General features: G+C 41.3%; 1 protein-coding gene across 4 annotated transcripts in view; it reads right to left on the reverse strand.

The window, feature by feature from the left end:
• The window catches only part of SNX25 (sorting nexin 25), a 133403-nt gene that overhangs the window by 9689 nt on the left and 101792 nt on the right, over positions 1–21922 (reverse strand). For 3 of the 4 annotated variants that reach the window (XM_032413637.1, XM_032413635.1, XM_032413634.1), the window contains 6 exons: positions 19887–20159; positions 17081–17245; positions 14065–14196; positions 11753–11893; positions 8605–8718; positions 3803–3967 (listed from right to left, as the gene is read on the reverse strand). In XM_032413637.1, coding sequence (XP_032269528.1) covers positions 3803–3967; positions 8605–8718; positions 11753–11893; positions 14065–14196; positions 17081–17245; positions 19887–20159 — 990 coding nt within the window. The remainder of the gene's footprint in view (positions 1–3802; positions 3968–8604; positions 8719–11752; positions 11894–14064; positions 14197–17080; positions 17246–19886; positions 20160–21922) is intronic. The other variant, XM_032413636.1, reaches the window with a different exon arrangement.

Genomic DNA, 21922 nt, shown 5'->3' on the forward strand with positions numbered 1-21922 from the left:
ATGTTTATAGCAGCAATGTCCACAATAGCCAAACTGTGGAAAGAGCCAAGATGTCCATCAACAGATGAATGGATAAAGAAGATGTGGTATATATATACAATGGAATATTATGCAGCCATCAAAAGGAATGAGATCTTGCCATTTGCAACGACGTGGATGGAACTGGAGGGTATTATGCTGAGCGAAATAAGTCAAACAGAGAAAGACATGTATCATATGACCTCACTGATATGAGGAATTCTTAATCTCAGGAAACAAACTGAGGGTTGCTGGAGTGGGGGGTGGGGTGGGAGGGATGGGGTGACTGGGTGATGGACACTGGGGAGGGTATGTGTTCTGGTAAGCGCTGTGAATTGTGCAAGACTGTTGAATCTCAGATCTGTACCTCTGAAACAAATAATGCAATATATGTTAAGAAAGAAAAAAAGAAGAAGAAGAATGTAGCAGGAGGGGAAGAACGAAGGGGGGAAATCGGAGGGGGAGAAGAACCATGAGAGATGATGGACTCTGAAAAACAAACTGAGGGTTCTAGAGGGGAGGGGGGTGGGAGGATGGGTTAGCCTGGTGATGGGTATTGAGGAGGGCACGTTCTGCATGGAGCACTGGGTGTTATGCACAAACAATGAATCATGGAACACTATATCTAAAACTAATGATGTAATGTATGGGGATTAACATAACAATAAAAAATTAAAAAAAAAAAAAGAAAGGATGCTGTACTTTGTCAAATGCTTTTTCTGCATCTATTGAGAGGATCATATGATTCTTGTTCTTTCTTTTGTTAATGTATTGTATCACGTTGATTGATTTGCGGATGTTGAACCAACCTTGAAGCCCAGGGATAAATCCGACTTGGTCGTGGTGAATGATCCTTTTAATGTACTGTTGGATCCCATTGGCTAGTATTTTTGCATCCATGTTCATCAGGGATATTGGTCTGTAATTCTCCTTTTTGATGGGGTCTTTGTCTGGTTTTGGGATCAAGGTAATGCTGGCCTCATAAAATGAGTTTGGAAGTTTTCCTTCCATTTCTATTTTTTGGAACAGTTTCAGAAGGATAGGTATTAATTCTTCTTGAAATGTTTGGTAGAATTCCCCTGGGAAGCCATCTGGCCCTGGGCTTTTGTGTTTTGGGAGATTTTTGATGACTGCTTCTATTTCCTTAGTGGTTATAGGTCTGTTCAGGTTTTCTATTTCTTCCTGGTTCAGTTTTGGTAGTTGATACATCTCTAGGAATGCATCCATTACTTCCAGGTTATCAAATTTGCTGGCATAGAGTTGCTCATAATATGTTCTTATAATTGTTTGTATTTCTTTGGTGTTGGTTGTGATTTCTCCTCTTTCATTCATGATTTTGTTGATTTGGGTCATTTCTCTTTTCTTTTTGATAAGTCTGGCCAGGGGCTTATCAATCTTGTTAATTCTTTCAAAGAACCAGCTCCTAGTTTCGTTGATCTGTTCTACTGTTCTTTTGGTTTCTCTTTCATTGATTTCTGCTCTGATCTTTATTATTTCTCTTCTCCTGCTGGGTTTAGGCTTTATTTGCTGTTCTTTCTCCAGCTCCTTTAGGTGTAGGGTTAGGTTTTATACTTGAGACCTTTCTTGTTTCTTGAGAAAGGCTTGTATTAAAAGCTTGATGTTAAAGCCTTATTCAAGGTTTAAAATAATTGTGAAAAACCTCTATCACTGTATTAATAAGGAGTAAATTAGTAGATAACAGAACAGTTTTCTAGCCATTTTGAATTTTAAAGGTAAGGCTTTTTAACTTTTTTTTTTTAAGATTTATTTGAGAGAGAAAGCCAGTGTGAGCACTTAAGTGCATGGGGGGCGGGGCAGACAGAGAGAGGGCGAGGGAGAGAGAGAATCCCCAAGATGACTCCCCGCTGAGCTTGGAGCCCAACACAGGGCTCGATCTCACAACCCTGAGATCACGACCTGAGCTGAAATCAGGAGTCAGAGGCTTAGCCTACTGAGCCACCTAGGTGCCCCAAGTAAGGTTTTTTTAACTTAAATGATTTTAGATTCACTGTTTTTTGGGACCCCTGGGTCATTTGCGCCTTGGAAGCAAATGGAACCGACTGGGTGGCTCAGTCGGTTAAGTGTCTGCCTTCGCTCAGGTCATGATCCTGGAGTTGTGGGATCGAGCCCCACGTCGGGCTCCCTGAGGAGGGTGTCTGCTTCTCCCTCTGCCCCTCATCCTGCTCATGCTCTCTCACTCTCTCTCTCTCAAATAAATAAAAACAAATAAAATAAATAAAATAAAATGCACTGTTTTTTAAAAACATGTATATTTCAAAATAACGTCATTATGTTAAAGCTCTGACTTAAGCTTTGATTCTGTACTTCAGCTCCTCTCACTTCCTCATCAGCGTATCAGCAAGTTTCAGTTCAAAACTCATTCTATGCCAGGCACCAGGCTAGTGCAAACAGGTGTGACGTGGATCCAGACTTTCAGCGGCCCACAGCGATCTGGGGAGGCTGACAAACAGGTGCATGGCTGTTTCCGCAAGCAGGGTGAAGTGCTGTCAGAGGCCCAAACAGAGGCAGCAGAAGGACAGCCGAGCAGGCTCCTTCTATGTGGGCAGACAGGCAACAGCTAAGGCCGAAGCCCAAGCACAGGGTAATGACAGCACTGTGGGGGACTGGATGAGCAGAGGAAAGGGCTGAGAAGTCACAGAGGCAGGAGTTCCCAAAACCTCACAGCAACATCAGATGCTGCAAAAGAGGTGGACAGAGTTGAACATGGACAGGAAGCCACTGGGTCTGGCCACCAGCACTCACCTTCAGAGAACAATCTCATAGAGTGACCGAGCCATAATGTAAACTCCCAGAGGTTCAGGGATAAATGAGAGGTCATGGAGGCAAGCTAACTGAATATGGCCAGACATTACAAATCCGGGCCTGCAGGGCAGAGGTGGGAGAGACCCTTGTGGGGGAAGCAGGCTTACACAGAGCCCCGAGCACTGGCATGGACGTGCTCTGTGCTGTGCACAGATTTCTCCCAGCTCAGGATGCAGTGAAGTAGCATGCCCCTTTTCATCATCAGCTCCTTCTGTCCAAACTCCTTCAACCGATCCTGCTGAAGAGCCAGGGGCCTTTAACAATGAATGCCAAGGAAGCAGTGAACATCTCCATAAGGAGACGCCCATTTTCAGAGATAGTCTTGTGCAATTTGCTGAAGAGCCAAAGAAGGGCCTTCTCACTCTGCAGGAAGGCCTGAGGTCCAGAATATGAAATCACAATGTCTGCAATCTCTATTTGCTTCTTTACCCATAAATGTCGCTCCTAGATTCGTCTTGCTTCAGAATATCCCATGACCTTCTACTCCCTGAGAATTAATGCTGAGCTCCTCAGCCTGGCATGACCTCGTCCCCCACTTCCCCTCTTTGCCTAACCTTCCATTAGCCCACTCCTGAAAGCTCTCCTCTCCAGTCCAATGACCTACTGACTGTCCCTCCCATCCCAACCTTCAAAGTGAGTTCCAGCTCCCCCTAATGATGACTCCCCATCTCGGGGCACTGCCTGTCCACCACTTTTACCAGGGCTCCCATATAACTTTCCACCCACATTTCACTTACCGACCTTACTCTTTTCTGTATCTTAACTCTTGCAAGTGGCTTGTAGGGGAGCACAAGCAGGTGTCCCAAAAATATGACAGCGATAGTAGCTGAAAATGGATGTATTCGCTTCCCCCCCCCCACTAGTAGCATGCTTTCAACAAATACCTGGAACTTCAAGAAACCTTCAAAAAGACATTCCCCTAAATCTGTCGCAAAAATGGCACGACCTTTCAACAGCTCACCTCTTGATGGGAGAAGAAGTCTCGAGGAAGTCTTTCCAAAAATGAGGATAATGAAAAAGTGGATTTTTTCCCCTGCACATCAATAACCTTGAGGTAGTCAGGAGAAGGGCTCAAAAAGGCATAAAGTGCTTCACTCTGACACAGTCTTTCATCTGACAGCAGATTCTGGGGAGGAAAGAGGGTGCATTACTGTTATGGAGGAATAAGTCTGTGCTGCCGGAAACCACCACAAATAGGGGCAAGCAAGGCGCAAAGGACTGTGTTGGGGATTTATTTTCATAATTCTGAACCCAAAACCATTCTCCTCTCCCCCTGAAACAGAACACACTAGATGAATTCCAATGATTTTAATCGCAAGCAACCCCCTGCAGGTTAACTGGAGCAGCCTAGTCATCCTGCTTGTGGAAGAAGCTGTGTGGACAGCTGCTCAGTGCAACAAAACCCCCGGCTTTGCACACGGTCCACAGACCCAGGACCACTGCCTTGGAATGTCAACTTCACCTCCATCCAGCGGTGCTGGAACTTACACATTTGCACACTGCACAAGAAGACCACTCAACCACCCTTTTATGGCTGTGTTCAGACTTTGTACATCAGCTGAAAAAAGGCACTTTGAGCTGTCACACGGCACTGTCTACACCAGGCAGGAGTTTTCTCCCCGTGCTCCCACCTTCCAAGCTTGCTTACATAATTACAGAACTGTTTTTATGAGCCCTTGAACTGGAAATGTCCTCAAGTTCTTTAGGTACTTATCTGGCCTCCGGAGATAGGAAAGAAGAACATAAATTAAGTTTATGTCCAAGCAAGTGCTACGGTAGGACAGTAAGATTAACAACATGACCACAAGAATGTCTAAATGTCTAGCATTAAAAGATACAGGGTTTAATAGGATTTCACTCATATGTGGAACTTAAGAAACAAAACAAACGAGCAAAGGGAGAAAAAGGAGAGAGAGGCAAACCAAAAAACTGACTCTTAAGTCTAGAGAACTGATGGTGACCAGAGGGGAGGGGCTGGGGGGGTAGGTGATAGAGGTGATGGGGATTGAGGAGGGCACCTGTGTGATGAGCACCGGGTGCTGTATGGAAGTGTTGGATCACTACGCTGTCCACCAGAAACTAATATAACACTGTATGTTACCTACTGGAATTTAAATAAAGCCTTGAAACAAACAAACAAAAAAAGATACAGGCTTTAGGAATAACGAGACCAGTGGGAAACAGTGCCCCATTGATGATGTAATCCCCTGGGGGAGAGGGACACTGGGAGCACACAGTGCTTCTCATGTCAGAGCCTGCGGTGGCAGAAGAGGTTAAGATCTAGTCTCAGAGGACTTGGCCCATGACAGTCACATTACATCTGTTCAGGCGAAGGCAGAAACCCAATGAACTCTATGACCGTCCCTAGAACAAGCTCCTGTGAGAACACCCAGGACTGGCACACTGGGGACAGGGGCTCCAAGGGGACAACCAACATTCCGGGGGTTGTTAGCTTCCTCTGTCCTGCAGAAGACTGGACTGAAAATGGGCAAGTCCTGCCTCAGGTGGAGGGAAGGAGATGAAGGGGGTGGGGAGCTGATGTCACTACTGCCTTCCCCAGCCCCGGAGCCCAACAAATAGGCCTTCATTCCTTCTGCAGAGAATCAAATGTTCAGGCATACGTACAGATGGATTAGAAGGCAGGAGATATCCTCCCAACTTGATTTCCTTTAGCTAATCTATACTCCAGCATTATTTTATAAAATAGTAGGAAATGATAACAAATGATAAGTCTCAAACTTATTACAATCAACATAAATAAAGTGATCATTAAGGGTGATAAGACTTTGGCCTAAATTATATTCTATTATGAAGGAAAATAATCAAATTAAGTACATACAATAAGTTAGAAATTCTCACAGCTGTCTGTGGGGCAAGATATAATTGGGGTTTTTATCATTTTTAAGCTCTCTGGGGATGGCATCCCATTCCCAACTCCTTCCCTCCAAACACTTACAGCATGTTATTCTATTCTAGTAAAGATCTCAGATGACTATTCAGTGGGTGATGGAGAAAGGGGTAAGGCATTCCAAGAAGAGTACACAGCACATGCATACCCAGAAGCAGGACAGAGCGCCACTGGGGGGGGAATGGCTGGGGTAGGTGGTGTAAGTATGGGAGCAGGAATGGGGAAGGTGGTAAGCAAGAATGAAGAAAGACATAAGCAACAGTATGGCTAGGAATGAGTAGCTAGATTATTAAATATCTGTACAATTAGTATGCTTCACTAGGGAACTATTTGTCATAAATAAACGTTCAAGTAAACATACACTCAGTGGAATCCCTTTTTCTGGAAGGTCCTGTGGACCCAATAAAAGACTAAGCATTCTGCACCTTCTTCCTGTTTGCGGCTGGTGGGATAATACGTTCAAACAACAGTCTGCTGTATAACCTATCTAACTACATTCGATGGTTACGGCTTTATCAAACAGTCCTTGAGGAAATGAAAAACAATCCAAACCATTACGTCCTGACTTAAAATCCTCTTGACTAAAAAGATAAAAGGTCACTAGACACACTGTTTCATCTGGCTTAGCTGCAGATTATTCTTGCTCTCGGCTATGTCCACATGACCTATCGGCAGGGTCTCAGAGTGCGGTTTCTCTTGGCACAACAGCAGAATTCACTAACCCACTTCCATGACCAACAATCCAATAAAGGCACATGTGCGGCCTCTCTGTGCCCCCAAAAGCACAGGCCCAGAGTGTTATCTGTGGCAACAGGAAAGGCCAAATAAACGGAGACCTGCCCCCCACCCCCCAGTAGCAGAGGACTGGAAGGAAACAAGAGAGTCGGCTGCAGGGTTCCAAAGCTACACACCTGAAGTTTAAAAATCCTGGATTTTGAGCAATACACATCTGTTTCACAAATGAGATCTTTAGTTCACCCGGATGATTTAAGCAGGCACTGTGTTGGAGTGGGTTTAATTATTTCCTAGACATTTTGAATCAGCAACAAAATGGTAGTATTTCAGTTTCAAATTCTTTTGTAAGGGCATTTAAACACTGACGATTCTCTAATCCAGTTCTGCCATAATTAAATTCAGAGTTTTTCAAGGTGTAAATTGTTTTATTTCCTAAGGGAAATTTACATCATATTACACTATATATTACATACACACACATATTTATGTATTATTATATTATAACATAAAAGTTTCCCTCAGGAAGTAAAATAATTTGCATCTTAGAAAAACTTGAGGATACATATACACATACAAACATATGTATATGAGGGGGGAGATAGGAATAGGTGGAAAAAAGAGACTAACACTTTCAAAACAACTCTGACTTAAATCTGTTTTAACAATGACCCATACTTCTGAGTGAACAACTATGTTTTAATAAAGCCTTCACTAAGAATTTGGCAACATCCATCGTTTAAAATCCCAGGCCTTCTAGCTACCACTACATAGGCAAAAAGTGTTTCACGAGGCAAAATTCCATGCCTCCAAAAACTACAGGCGTACGTGGTTTGGGTAACTTAACTATCCTCTGAATACAGAGGGCCCAGCTAAGGAAAAATAAATAGTGGTTGCTATCAAGGATAGTATATGTTTGGCCTTATTCTCTAAAAATGGACTGAAGACAAACAAAGCATTTAGAGGAAATTAGGAGAGTAGCTTTAGGACCTTGGGGGAGGCAAAGATTTCTTAACAGGCACAGAGACATAACCACAAAAGACAAAATTGATATACTGGACTAAATTAAAATTGAGAACTTCTGTTCATGAAAAGAAATCATTAAGAGAGTGAAAAGGCCCTCCACAGAAAGGGAGAAGATATCTGCAACATAAATGGTCTGACAAGAGACTCACATCCAAATCCCATGCAGAACTCCCACAAAGCGGTGTGGAAAAGATGGGCAACACGACAGAAGAGCAGACTCAACTTGACCAGACACTTCACCAGAGAAGCTATCCCAGTGGCCAGTAATGAAGTGCTCCATTTCTTTCGCCGTCAGGGAAATGCAAACTGAAACCACGGGGAGACCGCAGCACACACCCACCAGGACTAAAGAGAAACAGGCAGAGAAGAGGAGGTGCGGGGGGGGGGGGGCATCAGAACCCGACACACTGTGGTGACTGTAAAAACTGCCACAACCACTTGGACAAACGAAGAAACCCAGACGCAACACAGATTCACCACAAGTCAAGTACTACAAGTTTATAGAAGCCTTCATGATAGCCTCCACTGGAAATGGCCCAAATGCTCATCAACAATGGGATGAATAGACTGTAGTGTATTCTCACAATGAAAAACCTACGTGGTAGTGAAAACAAATGATCTGCAACTAGAACAGCACTGTGGGTGGATCCCCTGGACACAGTTGTTGAGTGAAAGAGGTCAGACACAAAGGAGTCCATACTGCATGATTCCATTTATAGGAAGTTCAGAAACAACTGTATCTGTGTGGCGAGTCGTCCGTCAGGATCGTGACCACCTGGGCCAGGGGCTGTGACGGGAAAGAAGCCGGAGCATACTGGCCTGGGTGCTATTTACAGGGCGGGGTCAGTGTGTGGAAAAGGACAAAGCTGCACACATGGTCTCTGTATTGTACATATTTTGTATTTGTTATATTTTATTTTTTGTGTGTATAGCATACTTTAATTATAAACAAAGAAACCAACAAACCAAAGACATTTTGAGGACCTGGCATGACCTTTAACACCAGGAAGCAAACAAGCAAGCTCTTAGTATGATGACAGTTTAACCCCAAATAACTAATTTTTCCTCTCGTATCCAAAAAGTTTTCAATTGCTTACCTGTAAAAACTTATTTAATTGATTCTTTGACTTTTCCATGAACTTGTGATCTATAGATTTGAAAGGCAGCTTGCTAAGAGAAGGCAATTGGACTTTTTTTAAAGAAGGGAAACACTGTGGAGGAAAACATTAAATGTTAGCATTTCGAATCACATTTTCATGTTAAAAAAAAAAGTTTAGAATTATAATTAGAACAAACCAAGTATCTTCCTCCTGTACTTGTTCCTCTGAGGTTTAAGACCTTGAAAACCTGCCTGTTCTAATCAGGCTCATGGAATCGAGAGGAACGGGACATTTGATGAAAAAAGCTAAAGCTCATCCCTAGGCCCCTGAATGCCTGAGAGCTGGGCAATGCAGAGGCCAGGCTGATCAGGTGGGTTCGCACAACACGCACAAAGCACAAGGCTCTACGTGTGGATACCTGGCTCACAGGAAGAAAATCTTCCTATTAGAATGTGCTTTGTTTATAACATCTCTGTGAAAAAGTTATCCCAGTTGATAAAACAATGGAAAGAAGGAGTAACTTAGCTTGTCGCTTTATTACTGCCCTTCAGTGGCAAACTGCACAATGGAAGTACGTTAATAATAATATATTAATAAATAATAACAGATCCTTTGTGGATTGAGTCCTACGTTCTGCCAGACACTGTGCTAGAAGCTCGGCACATGAAATAACAGCTCAAAGAGTTGGCAATTGTTATTATTCCTATTTCACATATGAGACAATTAAAGATCAGGATTAAAACCCAGATCCATCTGACCACAAAGTCTGTGTTCTTTATGACAATTCCCACAGGACTCTGCCAGTCTGCCCCTCAGACCCTAGGAGGGCAGTGGGTTCCAAATGCTCCGGACTCTGGCCCCACTTCCAAACACTGGCCCTTGAAGGCACTGGGGTCACATGAATACGCTTAATAAAACCAACCGGCATTGAAAAGTCAGCGAGCACAGCCTTTGCCTGCGACCGCTCTAACTGCTGGTGTCACCAGCAGGAGGGTCACAGGAGTGCCTGCTGGCCCCGTCCACAGCATGAGATGGCATGGGCTAAGTCGCTTGTAACAAGGGCATGCAGGTGCTTCGGGTGCTGGGAAAGGAAAAACTAGCCCTTCCCACACAGCCCACTGAAGAACCAGGGGTACAATGGCATGTGCCCAAGGAGACATATAAATCAGGGCTCAAATTCAGGGTATAATTTTCAAGAAATGAAACAGGCAGTGAGAGTCAGAAGGGAAGATTAAAATTCACCAGGGACCTGAAAGGTGCCTCCTGTCCCAGCTGTCAACAGGAAGGGTTTACACACAAAACGAAAAGTCACAGGACAGTAAATTCTAAGGGTAAGAAAAGAACACCAAGGATCAGCTACAGATAAGGGAAATGAGACAGACATGGAATTTTATAAGGTTTACTTCCTCTAAGGCTTCAGTCTACTTGTTTTTTTTATTTTCAAAGAACATTTTCCACATACATTTTATTTCAGAATCTCCTCTAAATTCCTTTTTCTCCTTCCTTCTGTTTTTATCAGCAACTGGATGGATACTAAACTTCTGCTTCACAATCGTTTGTCACAGGGCAAACGACACACTTTTCCGTAGTGTCTATTTTACTCACACATTTTGGGGAAAATGTAATCTTCTATTTAGAGAGAGATTTTGCTTTCCACACTGCCAGGGTGACCACAGTCCCTTTGAGAAGTATTGGAGTAAGACACTTGGTTTTGGCCACCATCCTTTTAAAGATTTCATTTATTTATTTGTCAGAGAGATAGAGAGCACAAGTAGGCAGAGCGGCAGGCAGAGGGAGAGGCAGAGGGAGAAGCCGGCTCCCTGCTGAGCAGGGAGCCCAATGTGGGGCTCGATCCCAGGACGCTGGGATCATGACCTGAGCCGAAGGCAGACGCTTAACCGACTGAGCCACCCAGGCGCCCCCACCATCCTTTTAAAATCACTTGAAGAAGGTATAGAATTCATAAGCTGGTGATTAAAGGGATTTAAAAAAAATTCCCTTAGGAGAAAATGTTAAAGGAAACAGACGCATTTCACTGGCAGAAGAGCAGTCTGATAGGTGACCGCAGGATTTTACCAGCATCAATTCATTCTGAGCCAGACGACAATAAACAGAAACAAGAGGAGAAGTGACCAAAGACAGTCCCAGTTGCCAGGGAGGAGGGCTGTCATCTCTAGGAGGAGGAGAGCTAGAGAGGACGCAGTTCCTGAGAAAGATGGAAGAATAAGGAATGGAAAATAAGGTGGCCCGGACTCCAGTCCAGGTTGGGCCACTAGGAACATGCCCTGTGATAAATCGATCAAACTCTCTGGGGTCAGCTCCTCTCCTCTTAAAATAAAAGAACTGACCTAGATTAGAAGCTTTCTGACATTTCTAACTAAAACCTACAGTAGGAAATACACGCTGTGTTGCAACCCACACACGCATACGTGCATATCCACATATAAAATAGAACGCACCTGTAAAACTAAGGGTTCTAGGAAACAGTGCTCATTGCTACTGCTACCACCACCAACATGATAATGTTTATTATGTGCCACACCTTCTTCTCAATGCTGTGTATGCATTTATCCCCTTAATTCTCACAACAACTCTGAGATAGGAGACATTGGCGCTATCAGTATTTGTATTTTACTGATAAAGAAGAGAGACAAAGAGACACAGTGACAAGTCCCAGGTCATATGGCTACTAAACAGTACAGCTAGGATCCAAACTCAAGCAGTCTGGGCTCCCAAGCCTGTGTTCTCAACCACGACACTTTATGACCCTTACTCTCTGGGCCGAAATCCAGTATGTTCTATGGTCTTCCTGTTGCTGCAATCATTCATTGATTTCGCTTCCCACTAAAAGGTCACAACTGGTAGCTTCAAACACCAGTGGCCCTAGATGATCCCTAGCCCTCTTTCAGCTCTGGGGTTCTATGAGGCTCAGTGGAGATCAGACAATGCTTCGTCCTGAAGGATTTACACTAAATGGTTTGTCTATGGGTTAATTTCCAAATGTCATGCTGAAAATGCCACTTTGCCAGTATCCACAGCAAAGGAGAAAGGTTAATTAGTTTCCTTATATGTAAAAAATTGAAATGAGCTCTTACATATCTTCTTGCTTAGTAATTCTACACCTTGTGTTCATGAGTATTCATACCTCACTAAGTTTCCGGTGTAAATTCTGGAACTCACTGAGCCTTCTGGGGACGGTCCAGTTCTTAGTTTCAACTCCTCCAACTTCTTGTAAGCTTACCATGACAAAGTAACAGGGCATCTGCTCACCATTCTCTTCTGTAACCTTGGGAAAAACAAACACAACAAAAAGGGTGGTGAGCAGATATGGTAGGCACGATTTTTAAATATCCCCCAAGATCTCCCACTACCTAGTGTACATGCCCTGGGTCATCCCTGGGACTGTGAATACCATGGAATCTATTCCTGCAATTAGGTTATGTTACGTTTAACCGCTGACCTTAACACAGGGGGATTACCTGGGTGTGCCTAACCTAATCACACAAGCCCTTTAAGAGCAGAGAGATTCCTTGGGCTGGTGGCAGGAGAGGACGTGGGAAAGCCTGGAAGTGCAAGAAAGATTGGACACGCGGTGCTAGCATGAAGGAGAGGGGGGTGTGTGTGTGTGGGGGGGGGTGGCGGCGCTTCCACTGACGGCAAGAGAGCAGAGACAGGTCCACAACCACATGGAACTGAGTTCTGCCAACAACCTGAATGAGCCTGGAAGAGGATTTCTTCCCCAGTCTCCAAACAAGAACTCAGTCTGGCCAGTATGTTGATTTCAGCCTTATGACACAATGAGTAGAGAATGAGAGAGTCACGCAGGGTTGGACTTTCAACCTACAGAATTGTGAGCTAATAAATGGGTGTTGTTTTAAGCCATGAAATTTGTGGTAATTTGTTACACATCAAAAGAAAACTAATATAGCAAACTTAACATCTTAAGCGTGTTTCTTTGAAAAAACAAATGAACAGCAAGCAAACAAGTGTAAGATATGCCAAAACCTGTCTCAGGAAAGGATAAAGATTTCCCTGGTTTAATTTCTGGATTCAACAAACCATGATTTCAATTTTTATGAAATTTTACATTGAAACACATAATTTCCTCTACCTCCTGACTTAGACAATTCCTTAACACAGACACATATACATACAATATCACAATTCAGAACAGGCCATTATTATACTTAACATAAATAGATTAAGAGAAAAAGCAAAAAGAAAACACTCTGAATTTAAGCTTGAGTTAGTATCACAAATCGAATTAGAGACAAAGAGTCAATAAGAAAGGCAAAGGAAAGAGACACAAGACTCCCAGAGCACGCATGGGGCCCGTGAGGTAGGACCATTATCCCACTGTGAGGATGCAGGAGGTGAGGGCACGCACAGGGTCCCCGGGTTGTCGTAGGATCACACGTCTAGTAAGGGAGTCAGCTCGGATCAGAACTGAGGAGAATCGGCATGAAGCAGACACACCTTCCACACGTTCCCCGTGGGACTGCCTTGTGAACTCTGGTGGTCAGGGGACTCCTCAGTGTCCATGTCCACTTATCTTTTCCGTGACCAAGGTGCCACAGCAAACTCCTACAACTCACCTTAATGGGAGTGCTACCAAGTACCACAGACCTGGTGAAGCACTTGGTTAAGCACTCATGTAATGTGTGTGCTTTCACAGTAGCTCTTGGAGAACACGCTTTGTCTGCTGTGTAATCTAGAGGTGAACTTAAGATTGTGAATTTCAAGCCTGCCCCACACCACAGTAAGAGTGTGAACATTAACACTAATGTTACTCATGATCTCGTTATCTGTGTGGACCTGACCTTTATCTCCAGATTTCCACAGGACTGATAGTAGGGCAGGTGGGAATGAAGAAGTTGTCCACATTAACAATGTAAATGCCCATATGCATCTCTCTTTGAAAAGAAATTATTTTCAAAGACAAAAGGGATACAGCATATTCTGGAAACTGTTACCCATATCCCTCAAAGAACAGCAAAATATTTTCTAATTCAAAGGAAAAAATATTCATTATTAAAGATCTTAGAGCAACTGAGATTTAAGTAAGTGAAGTCAGCAGAATGAAGCAATCAGAAACACTTAAATTTTTAATTTCTCACCACCAAATTTCAAATAGTGCCTTCCATTTTATTTCAATCCTCAATGGAAAAATAAAATGGCAATTCGGAGACATTAACTGTCCTTATCTGAAAGTTGCTTACAATTCCAGTGAATAAGGACAACCTGAAGTGGAGTGAGATCAGTTCTATACCGGGCAGCCCTCCTACAGCTCGCAGTCATGGGTGAGACAGAGTGAAAACAGTGGAGAAGGAAGGACAAATGCAGTCTACAAGAACAAACATAGGTTTTCTACCCTCAAACATAGTTCTCTAGGACAAAGTCTTCTCGTATAAAGTCATACTCTTAAAATAAACTGGGAGGAAAAGCAGTCAGACCTACCTCTCCACTGGTGATGGAGGCTTTCCACATTCCGAGGTTCTCACACCACCAATCTGTTCTTGCCATGTGCAGCTGTAGGTCCGTGCGTTCTTTCTCGATTAGAATTATCTCCTCCTTCAACTTGAAAACAATCTGCCAAAGGGAAAACATCATTGAGAGTTATAAAACCACTTGAAATGCTGCACAATTCAGCAAAATAGTAGGATATAAAATCAACAGGCAAAAATCAGCTGCATTTCTTTACACTAACAATGGACAATCCAAAAAGGAAATGTAAATTCCATTTACAATAGCATAAAAACTAAAAAAATACTTAGGAATTAAATAAGGTAGTGAAAGACTTCTACAAAGAAAACTACAAAACACTGATGAAAGAAATTAAAGAAGACATAAATATATGGAATGATCTCCAATGTTCATGGATTAGAAGACTAAACATTGCTAAGATGTCAGTGCTACCCAAAGCGATCTACAGATTGAACACAATACCTATAAAAATTCCAATGTATTTTGCAAAAATAGAAAAATCCATTGTAAAATTCATATGGAATCTCAAGGGAGACTGAATAGCCAAAGTAATCTTGAAAAAGAACAAAGTTGGAGGATTCACACTTCCTGATTTCAATACTTACTACAAAGCTATACTAATCAAAATGTATGGTACTGACATAAAGACAGACATGTAGACCAATGCACTAGATAGACAGCCAAGAAATAGACGTTTGTATATATGGTCAACGAATTTTGACTGGGGTGTCAACACCACTCAATGGGAAAAGAACAATTTCCTCAACAAATAGTGCTGAGAAAACTGGATACCCGCATGCTAAATAATGAAGTTGGACCCTTACCTAACATCCTATATAACAATTAACTCAAAATGGATAAAAGACCTAAACATAAGAGCTAAAACTATAAATTCTTAGAAGAAAACATACAGTAAAAGCTTCATAACACTGGACTAGCAATGACTTGTTGGCTATGACACCAAAGGCTCAGGCAGCAAAAGAAAATATGGGAAAACTAGACTTCGTAAAAATTTTAAACTTTTGTGCAAAGAATACTATTGGCACAGTAAAAAGGCAACCCACAGAATTGGAGAAAATATCTGCAAATCACATATCTGATAGGATATTAACATCCAAAATATATAGAGAATTCTTAAAACTTAAAAACAAAAATCAAACAGTCTGGTTCAAAAATGGGCAAAGGACTTGAATAGACATTTCTCAAAAAAAATATATAAATGGCCAAAGAGTACATGAAAAGATACTCAACATAACTAATCATTAGTGAGATGCAAATTCAAACCACCTCACACCCATTAGGATGGTTACTATCAAAAAATTGAAAAACAATTATTGGTGAGGATCTACAGAAATTGGAAACTACATGCACTGTTGGTGAGAAGGTATAAAATGGTGCCCCCATTATGGAAAATAGTATGGAGGTTCCTCCAAGAATTAAAAACAGCAATTCCACATCTGGGTACATGCTCAAGAGGTGAAAGCAAGATCTTGAAAAGATATTTGTACACCCATGTCCATGGCAGCATTATTCACAATACTCAAAAGGTGGAAGCAAACCAAATGTCCACTGATGGGTGAATGGATGAACAAAATGCTATATATATATACACAATGGAAAATCACTCAGCCTTAAAAAGGAAGGAAGTTCTGACACACAGTATAATATGAATGAACCTTGAAGACATTTTACTAAGTGAAATAAGCCAGTCACAAAAGGATGAATACTGTATGACTCCACTCACGACGTATTTCAGAGTAGCTAAATCTGTAAGAGATAGAAAGTAGAATGGTGGTTGCCAGGGGATGGGGAGCGGGGAATGGTAAGTATTATTTAATGGGTACAGGGTTTCAGTTTTGCCATACGAAATGAGTCCTGCAGATGGACGGTAGTGATGGTTGCATAACAGTGTGAATACACAGACATTGACCTGACAACCTAAAATGGTTGAAGTAGTAATAAATTTTATGTATATTTTGCAACAATTTTTAAAAAATAAGTAATTTTATTAAAAAAAAAAAAAAAAAAGGCTATGGATCTCTTTCATGAGAAATCCTATAAGGATATGTAACTCTGTGGTTTGAGGGCAGAAGTTTTGCTCCGAAAGTCTCCTGAACATGAAGGCTACAAGGACTCTTTCCGTGCTCAAAAAGCCTACAGGAAGCACTCCCAGCCTAAACCCTGTCCTGCACTTTATCATCAGTCAGGGCTGAGACTCTCTGCTTCATGTTCACGTGGGTATGTTTTGGTCCCACCGTCACCATGTTTGCTCCCAAAGGGCACATGTCAGGCTCTGTATATCACTGATTCCCCACAGGGACCGGCACAGCCTCGTGCATTTACTCATCACTTATATTGCTGAACACGCACTCAGAAATTGCCAGAGGAGATCAATTTGGCAGACCGAAGAGCATCGGCCAAGGCTATACTAGAAATGCCTCCCTGTTGGACTCTGAAGAGGCATAACCACAAAGCAAAAAGCCACACCACTGCTGGGGTTCGCAAAATGCCAGTTAGGGAGATGCTGTTCACCTTTTTAAACTTTCCAATTCTGTTGGCTTTTAGCAAAACAATCCACTTCTTGCGTAATTCTCTGAGGTTCTCTAAACTGTGACTCAAAGCATTTGAAAGAAAAATGAAATTGAAAAGATTGTCCTCGTGGAGTTAATTTACTTCCAGAAAGGAGTCTGACACAAGGAAATGCTTTGTTCTGTTCTGCAAAGGTCCTGTAGGCAAGCCAAGTGAGAGAACAGAGCTACTCGCCGCTGATGACGGGGCGGCGGGGGGGGGGGGGGGGGGCCCCAGACCACCGAAGGCTAAAAACAAGTGCTTTTCTCATTCTATACTAGAAGCAAAAATGTAACAATGGAACTTACTGTTAAAATTCTTTTTAAGGAAACTGTGATGCTTTGCAACATAAACTGAAAACTATTTATCAAATTGGAAAAATGGAAACTTTCAAAGACAACCTTGAAAGCAAAAGAGTTACCTTCTTGTCAGGTTTTGGTGCATTTTGAATAGAACTTAGAGCTTGCCTTTTATATTCAAGTTTCTCATTTAGTTCTCGTAGTTTGTTTACAGCAAAGCTGGCTTGTTCATTAATCCGGCTGGTGCCTTCATCTACAGCTTCCTCACCAGCCTCGACTCCCGGGCCCTGGGGGAGAAAGTCACATGAGCCACACTACCTTCTTCTTTTTTTTTTCTCATTAAACTTTTGTTTTAATGGGTCTCAAAATTCTGTGACAGATTTTTGGTCAAGTTGTTTCCATTAAAAAGTACTGATTTTAAAAACTAGTAACTTAAAACTGCCACACACACACACACACACACACACACACAAAACAAATGGTCCACAAAACATTCTCCTTTCCTTCTGAAGGTTTTACGATGCATTACCATTAACCAATCTTTTACTATTAAACTTAAATGGCCAATTGACACAAACAGTTCTGAGACCGTTCTTCCACCACTGACTAAGACTGGGTGGCAGGTATTGGGTCAGGCCTGGTTAGTACTTGGATGGGAGAACCACACTACCTTCTGATGCTGGACTGGTCAGCCATTATTACCGAGTGCATAGGTTCTCTATCATTACACTGTGCCCAAGGACTAGATTCCACTAAGGAAAGACTGTGGTAACAACCCAGGAGTAGGCTGCTTTGCCTCAGCAAAGTAACAAGTCAAAGTTATTTGGAACCAAAGTAACTGGTGTTCGGGATTGCAGTGAAAAAAGAAACATTTAATAGCCGGAAAAAGCGGGTGGAGGGTGGAGATGAGGTCGTGGGGTAGATTCCATACCATTATCTTCCAAATGGTACACCCAAGGGAATCTGCTTGGAACAAGGGAAGGCAACTGAGTTCTGCACCCAGCTCAACCCGAATGATCTGTGCCTAATATTGGACAAAGACACTGAGATACATTTGGCTTCCTTTCGGGCTCCAAAGAATATTACAGAAAACTCATGCGAGTCCCTTTAAAACAAAATTCCCAAATTCCTATTAGTGAAAGTATTTTTGGTATACCCTTTGTTCAGTCCTTCTCTTGAAGATGTATTTTACAAATCAACAGGTAGATCATTTTACAAGTAAAATGGTTAGCATTTCAAAGTGACTTAAGATTCATAAAGAACTGTGTAACTTTCAAAAATCTGGATAGATTACCAACAGACAGCGTATAAAACAGATTTGTGCGGGGCACTGGAAAGAATGGCTGAGAACAGTCTTCTGCTTTGTTTATACTCCTTAATGTTCTTCCAGAATTTTTTCTTCTAATTTTTAGTAATTGTAACAGTCATTTTTTCAAACAAAAATGAAGTATTAATAATCCTAGAAAAACAAGCTGTTTTTATTTTTGTCGGGTCTTTCAAATCCTTGTCCATGAGTGTACATATCATGACATAATTCTACACCTTGTATACATAGACATGTATTCTGTCTTTTCCATATAATTTACAATGCTGCTTATTTTGAGGGTATTAATTACAGACTTCAAAATTATAATTTTTATGGCTGTATAGTATCCTAGCAATTGATAGTACACTAAGACATATTCCTACTGCTGCTCGTGCTCTGGGTTGATTCTGCTGGTTTGCTATCCCAAATGTACTAAAACAAACTCCATGATACATAAACTTCTCTACTTACTGTCTTAAGATAAATTTCTAGAAGTAGAATTATTGTTACAAAAGAGTAGGAGCTTTCAAAAGCTCAGTGATACATATTACTCTTGAGTCCCAGGTGAAGTTGGACAATTTTTCATGTTTGTTTACCTTTCATATCAACTGTCAGTTCAAGACCTTATTCAATTTATCTGTTGGGTATTGACATTTTTAATCAATTTGAATAACCTCTTTTAAGGCATTTGCAAATACACCATTTTAACTTTTGAGGGAGAGATAACACAGTTAAACTGACCAATAACTAAGTAAATAAATAGATAAATAAATAGATAAATAAATAAATAATTAAAATTAAACAAACTGACCTATCTTAAAAAATAAGATGCAATGAGTAATGATTTTTGGACCAGTTTGGTGGTGTTATACACTGAAAATACAAAGAACTAAGTAACAAATCTTTTAAAAACTCTGAAGGAATGAATTTAAAAACAGTTCAGATACTGATTTCAAATACCATCAAGAGCAAGCACTTGATTCCTCAAGGCTTGAGATATCACTGGGCAGAAAAAAACCCAAGATAAATTATCATCTTTCCATGTAGGGTGACTTAAAACATTTTGTTTTTCTTTGCATCTTCATAAATCTTAAAACTCACGTAAATCATTAATAGTAAATGACAGGTGGCAACTGGGGTTCTCCCATTAAATGACAGTACACTTAAGAAAATTAGACTTCAGGTGTGGCTGAGCAAGGTTTTCTTTGGAACATCTTACTTACATCTGATTTTTTAAACTGCAAAATATTTCCTGTAACTCCTCCCACATTCTCTTTCTCTCCTCATTTCCCCATCCTTCGACTATTCTCAGGCCGCACTAAGTTCTATGGATTCTCTTACCTGGCCTAAGCCACAAATGTCCCACCCCACAGGCTTTCTGCCTTCGCGTTTTCAGGGTGTGTCTCAGGTAGGGAGGGGGCAGTGAGGTCTCTGACTCAACAGCAGGTGGTGGTAGTCAGCTGTTCACAAGAACAAGGGGAGGCGTGTGTAAGCTCCACGTACAGTCCTGTACATTAAAAGGTGAAGGGGCGCACCAAATTCGCCTTATACAGTATGAGCCCATCCGATCATACGTGAAGCTTAACCACTGAGAAGGGAGGAGAAAGTGAAAGGTGACTCACCAGTTCATCCTTGCTGGAAATCAACTGTGAGGCATGTTTCTCGTCCTCTTTTACCATCAGTTTCTCATATAGGTCACTGACAATGAATGAAGGGTAATACCTATCCTTTAGGGTCTCATAAACATCTCCCTGGATTTTGCAGAACACTTCAATACCTTTATTTCCTACAAGACACTGCTGGATTTCTTTGTAAAGTGATTTTTCCACAGATATTTCTTTGCTTTCCACAAAGAAATTCTGGTAAATTTCACCAACTAATTGAGGGATTTCATTCTGAAAAACAGAAGGATGAAGAACAAGAAAGGTAAGAAATTTCATCCCTGACAAAAAGGATTATCTTCAGAATTCTCTACATTTCAAAGCTGGAAGGAAGGCGTGGAACGTACACTGGTACCAGGTGGCTCTCTGGCTTCCGTGTGCACATTCAGAACCAAGGGGTAAGAGTCAGACCCTCAAAAGACAACTGGCTCCTTAAAATGAACACTTCAGTTGAATAGTTAACAAATGTAATTTCTTTGAAATGCTGGAAGGAGAAAAATGACAACAGTTCTCTTCTTGCAATGGACTCCTCCTCGTAAATCTGAATTCCACAGCTCAAATATCAGCTAAATTCAATTTGGCTTTTTAAAATCTAATATAAATAATTGGAAGTGCCATTTCTCACTCCAAAAAAAAAAAAAGTCAGTATTGTATAATTTAAGAAAACAAGAAAAATGTTCTTTCAGAATGATGATTTATTGCATTATAATCAAGCTTATATTAGACGGCTTAGTCTTAAACGTTACACTTAGGTCACAGTCAGCCTGCTTCGCAAATTCAGTATCTCTTCTGGTTAACATAATATTTATATTTCCTCTAGACACATCTCATTAACTCCAGGAATGTTACACAAAGTCTTCAACAGAAGTGAAAAATGAAGACAGGGGCGCCTGGGTGGCTGAGCGTCAACTCTTGGTTTCAGCTCAGATCATGATCTCTGGGTCTTAGGGCTCTGCCGCTCAGTGCAGAGTCTGCTGGAGATTATCTCCCTCTCTCTCTCCCTCCCCCTCTGCTCCTCCCCCTGCTCACACTCTCTAAAATAAAATAAAATCTTTTTTTAAAAAATGAAGACAAACAACTTAACAAATGAAGATTGTGAATTCAACAAACATCCCAGAACTTTTACATCCAAATCAGTGCTGCCAGGTCAAATACTGTTGCATTTGACAAAGCTATATGCTCCTATTCCACTGAAATCTTTCAAATTGTTTTCAGTAGTTTAGAAAAGTTCTTTAGATTGCTGTTTGCAATATTCCTTTGAGCGCAGCCAAAAGTCATTTGGAATCAAGTCTAGTAAATAAAATATATAATGAAGTAGGCAAAAACAGTATTTGGTAAAATGAGGTAATTTGTGGCTTACAAATTAACAATGAAAAGCATTTCTAAGAAGATTTAAAAATACTATGAGAGTGAATTTAATTCCTTAACCAATGTAATTTGTGGGGCACCTGGGTGGCTCAGTCCGTTAAGCAACTGCCTTCAGCTCAGGTCATAAACCTGGAGTCCCAGAACGGAGCCCCACATCAGGGTCCCTGCTCAGCAGGGAGTCTGCTTCTCCCTCTGCCTCTGCCCCTCTCCCCGCTCATGTTCTCTCTCTCTCCCTCTCTCTCTCAAATAAATAAATAAAAATCTTTTACAAAAAACAAGGTAGTTTGTGATTTATGATATATTTGAAGTTGGTATTCAGTTCTGCCAACACTCATATAAAGTGCAAATAGTAATGTAATGTACCTTTGTGCTTATTTTAATAAGCCTCTCAAAATATATGTATATGTTACACATATAACATATAAACATACATATTTCACAGTCTTTAATCCTTAAATGTACTGAGACCTTGCCAAGTGCAAAACACAATGCTTATTGTTGGAGTTTTCATTTTAAGAGGCATCTATAACCTAAAATGTTTTGTGTTTCTTAATCCAATCATATTTTATTTATTTTTTAAAAGATTTACTGGGCACCTGGGTGGCTCAGTTGGTTAAGCGACTGCCTTC

The sequence above is a fragment of the Phoca vitulina genome, unplaced genomic scaffold (assembly GCF_004348235.1).
Source record: "Phoca vitulina isolate PV1807 unplaced genomic scaffold, GSC_HSeal_1.0 scaffold15, whole genome shotgun sequence".
NCBI lineage: Eukaryota > Metazoa > Chordata > Mammalia > Carnivora > Phocidae > Phoca > Phoca vitulina.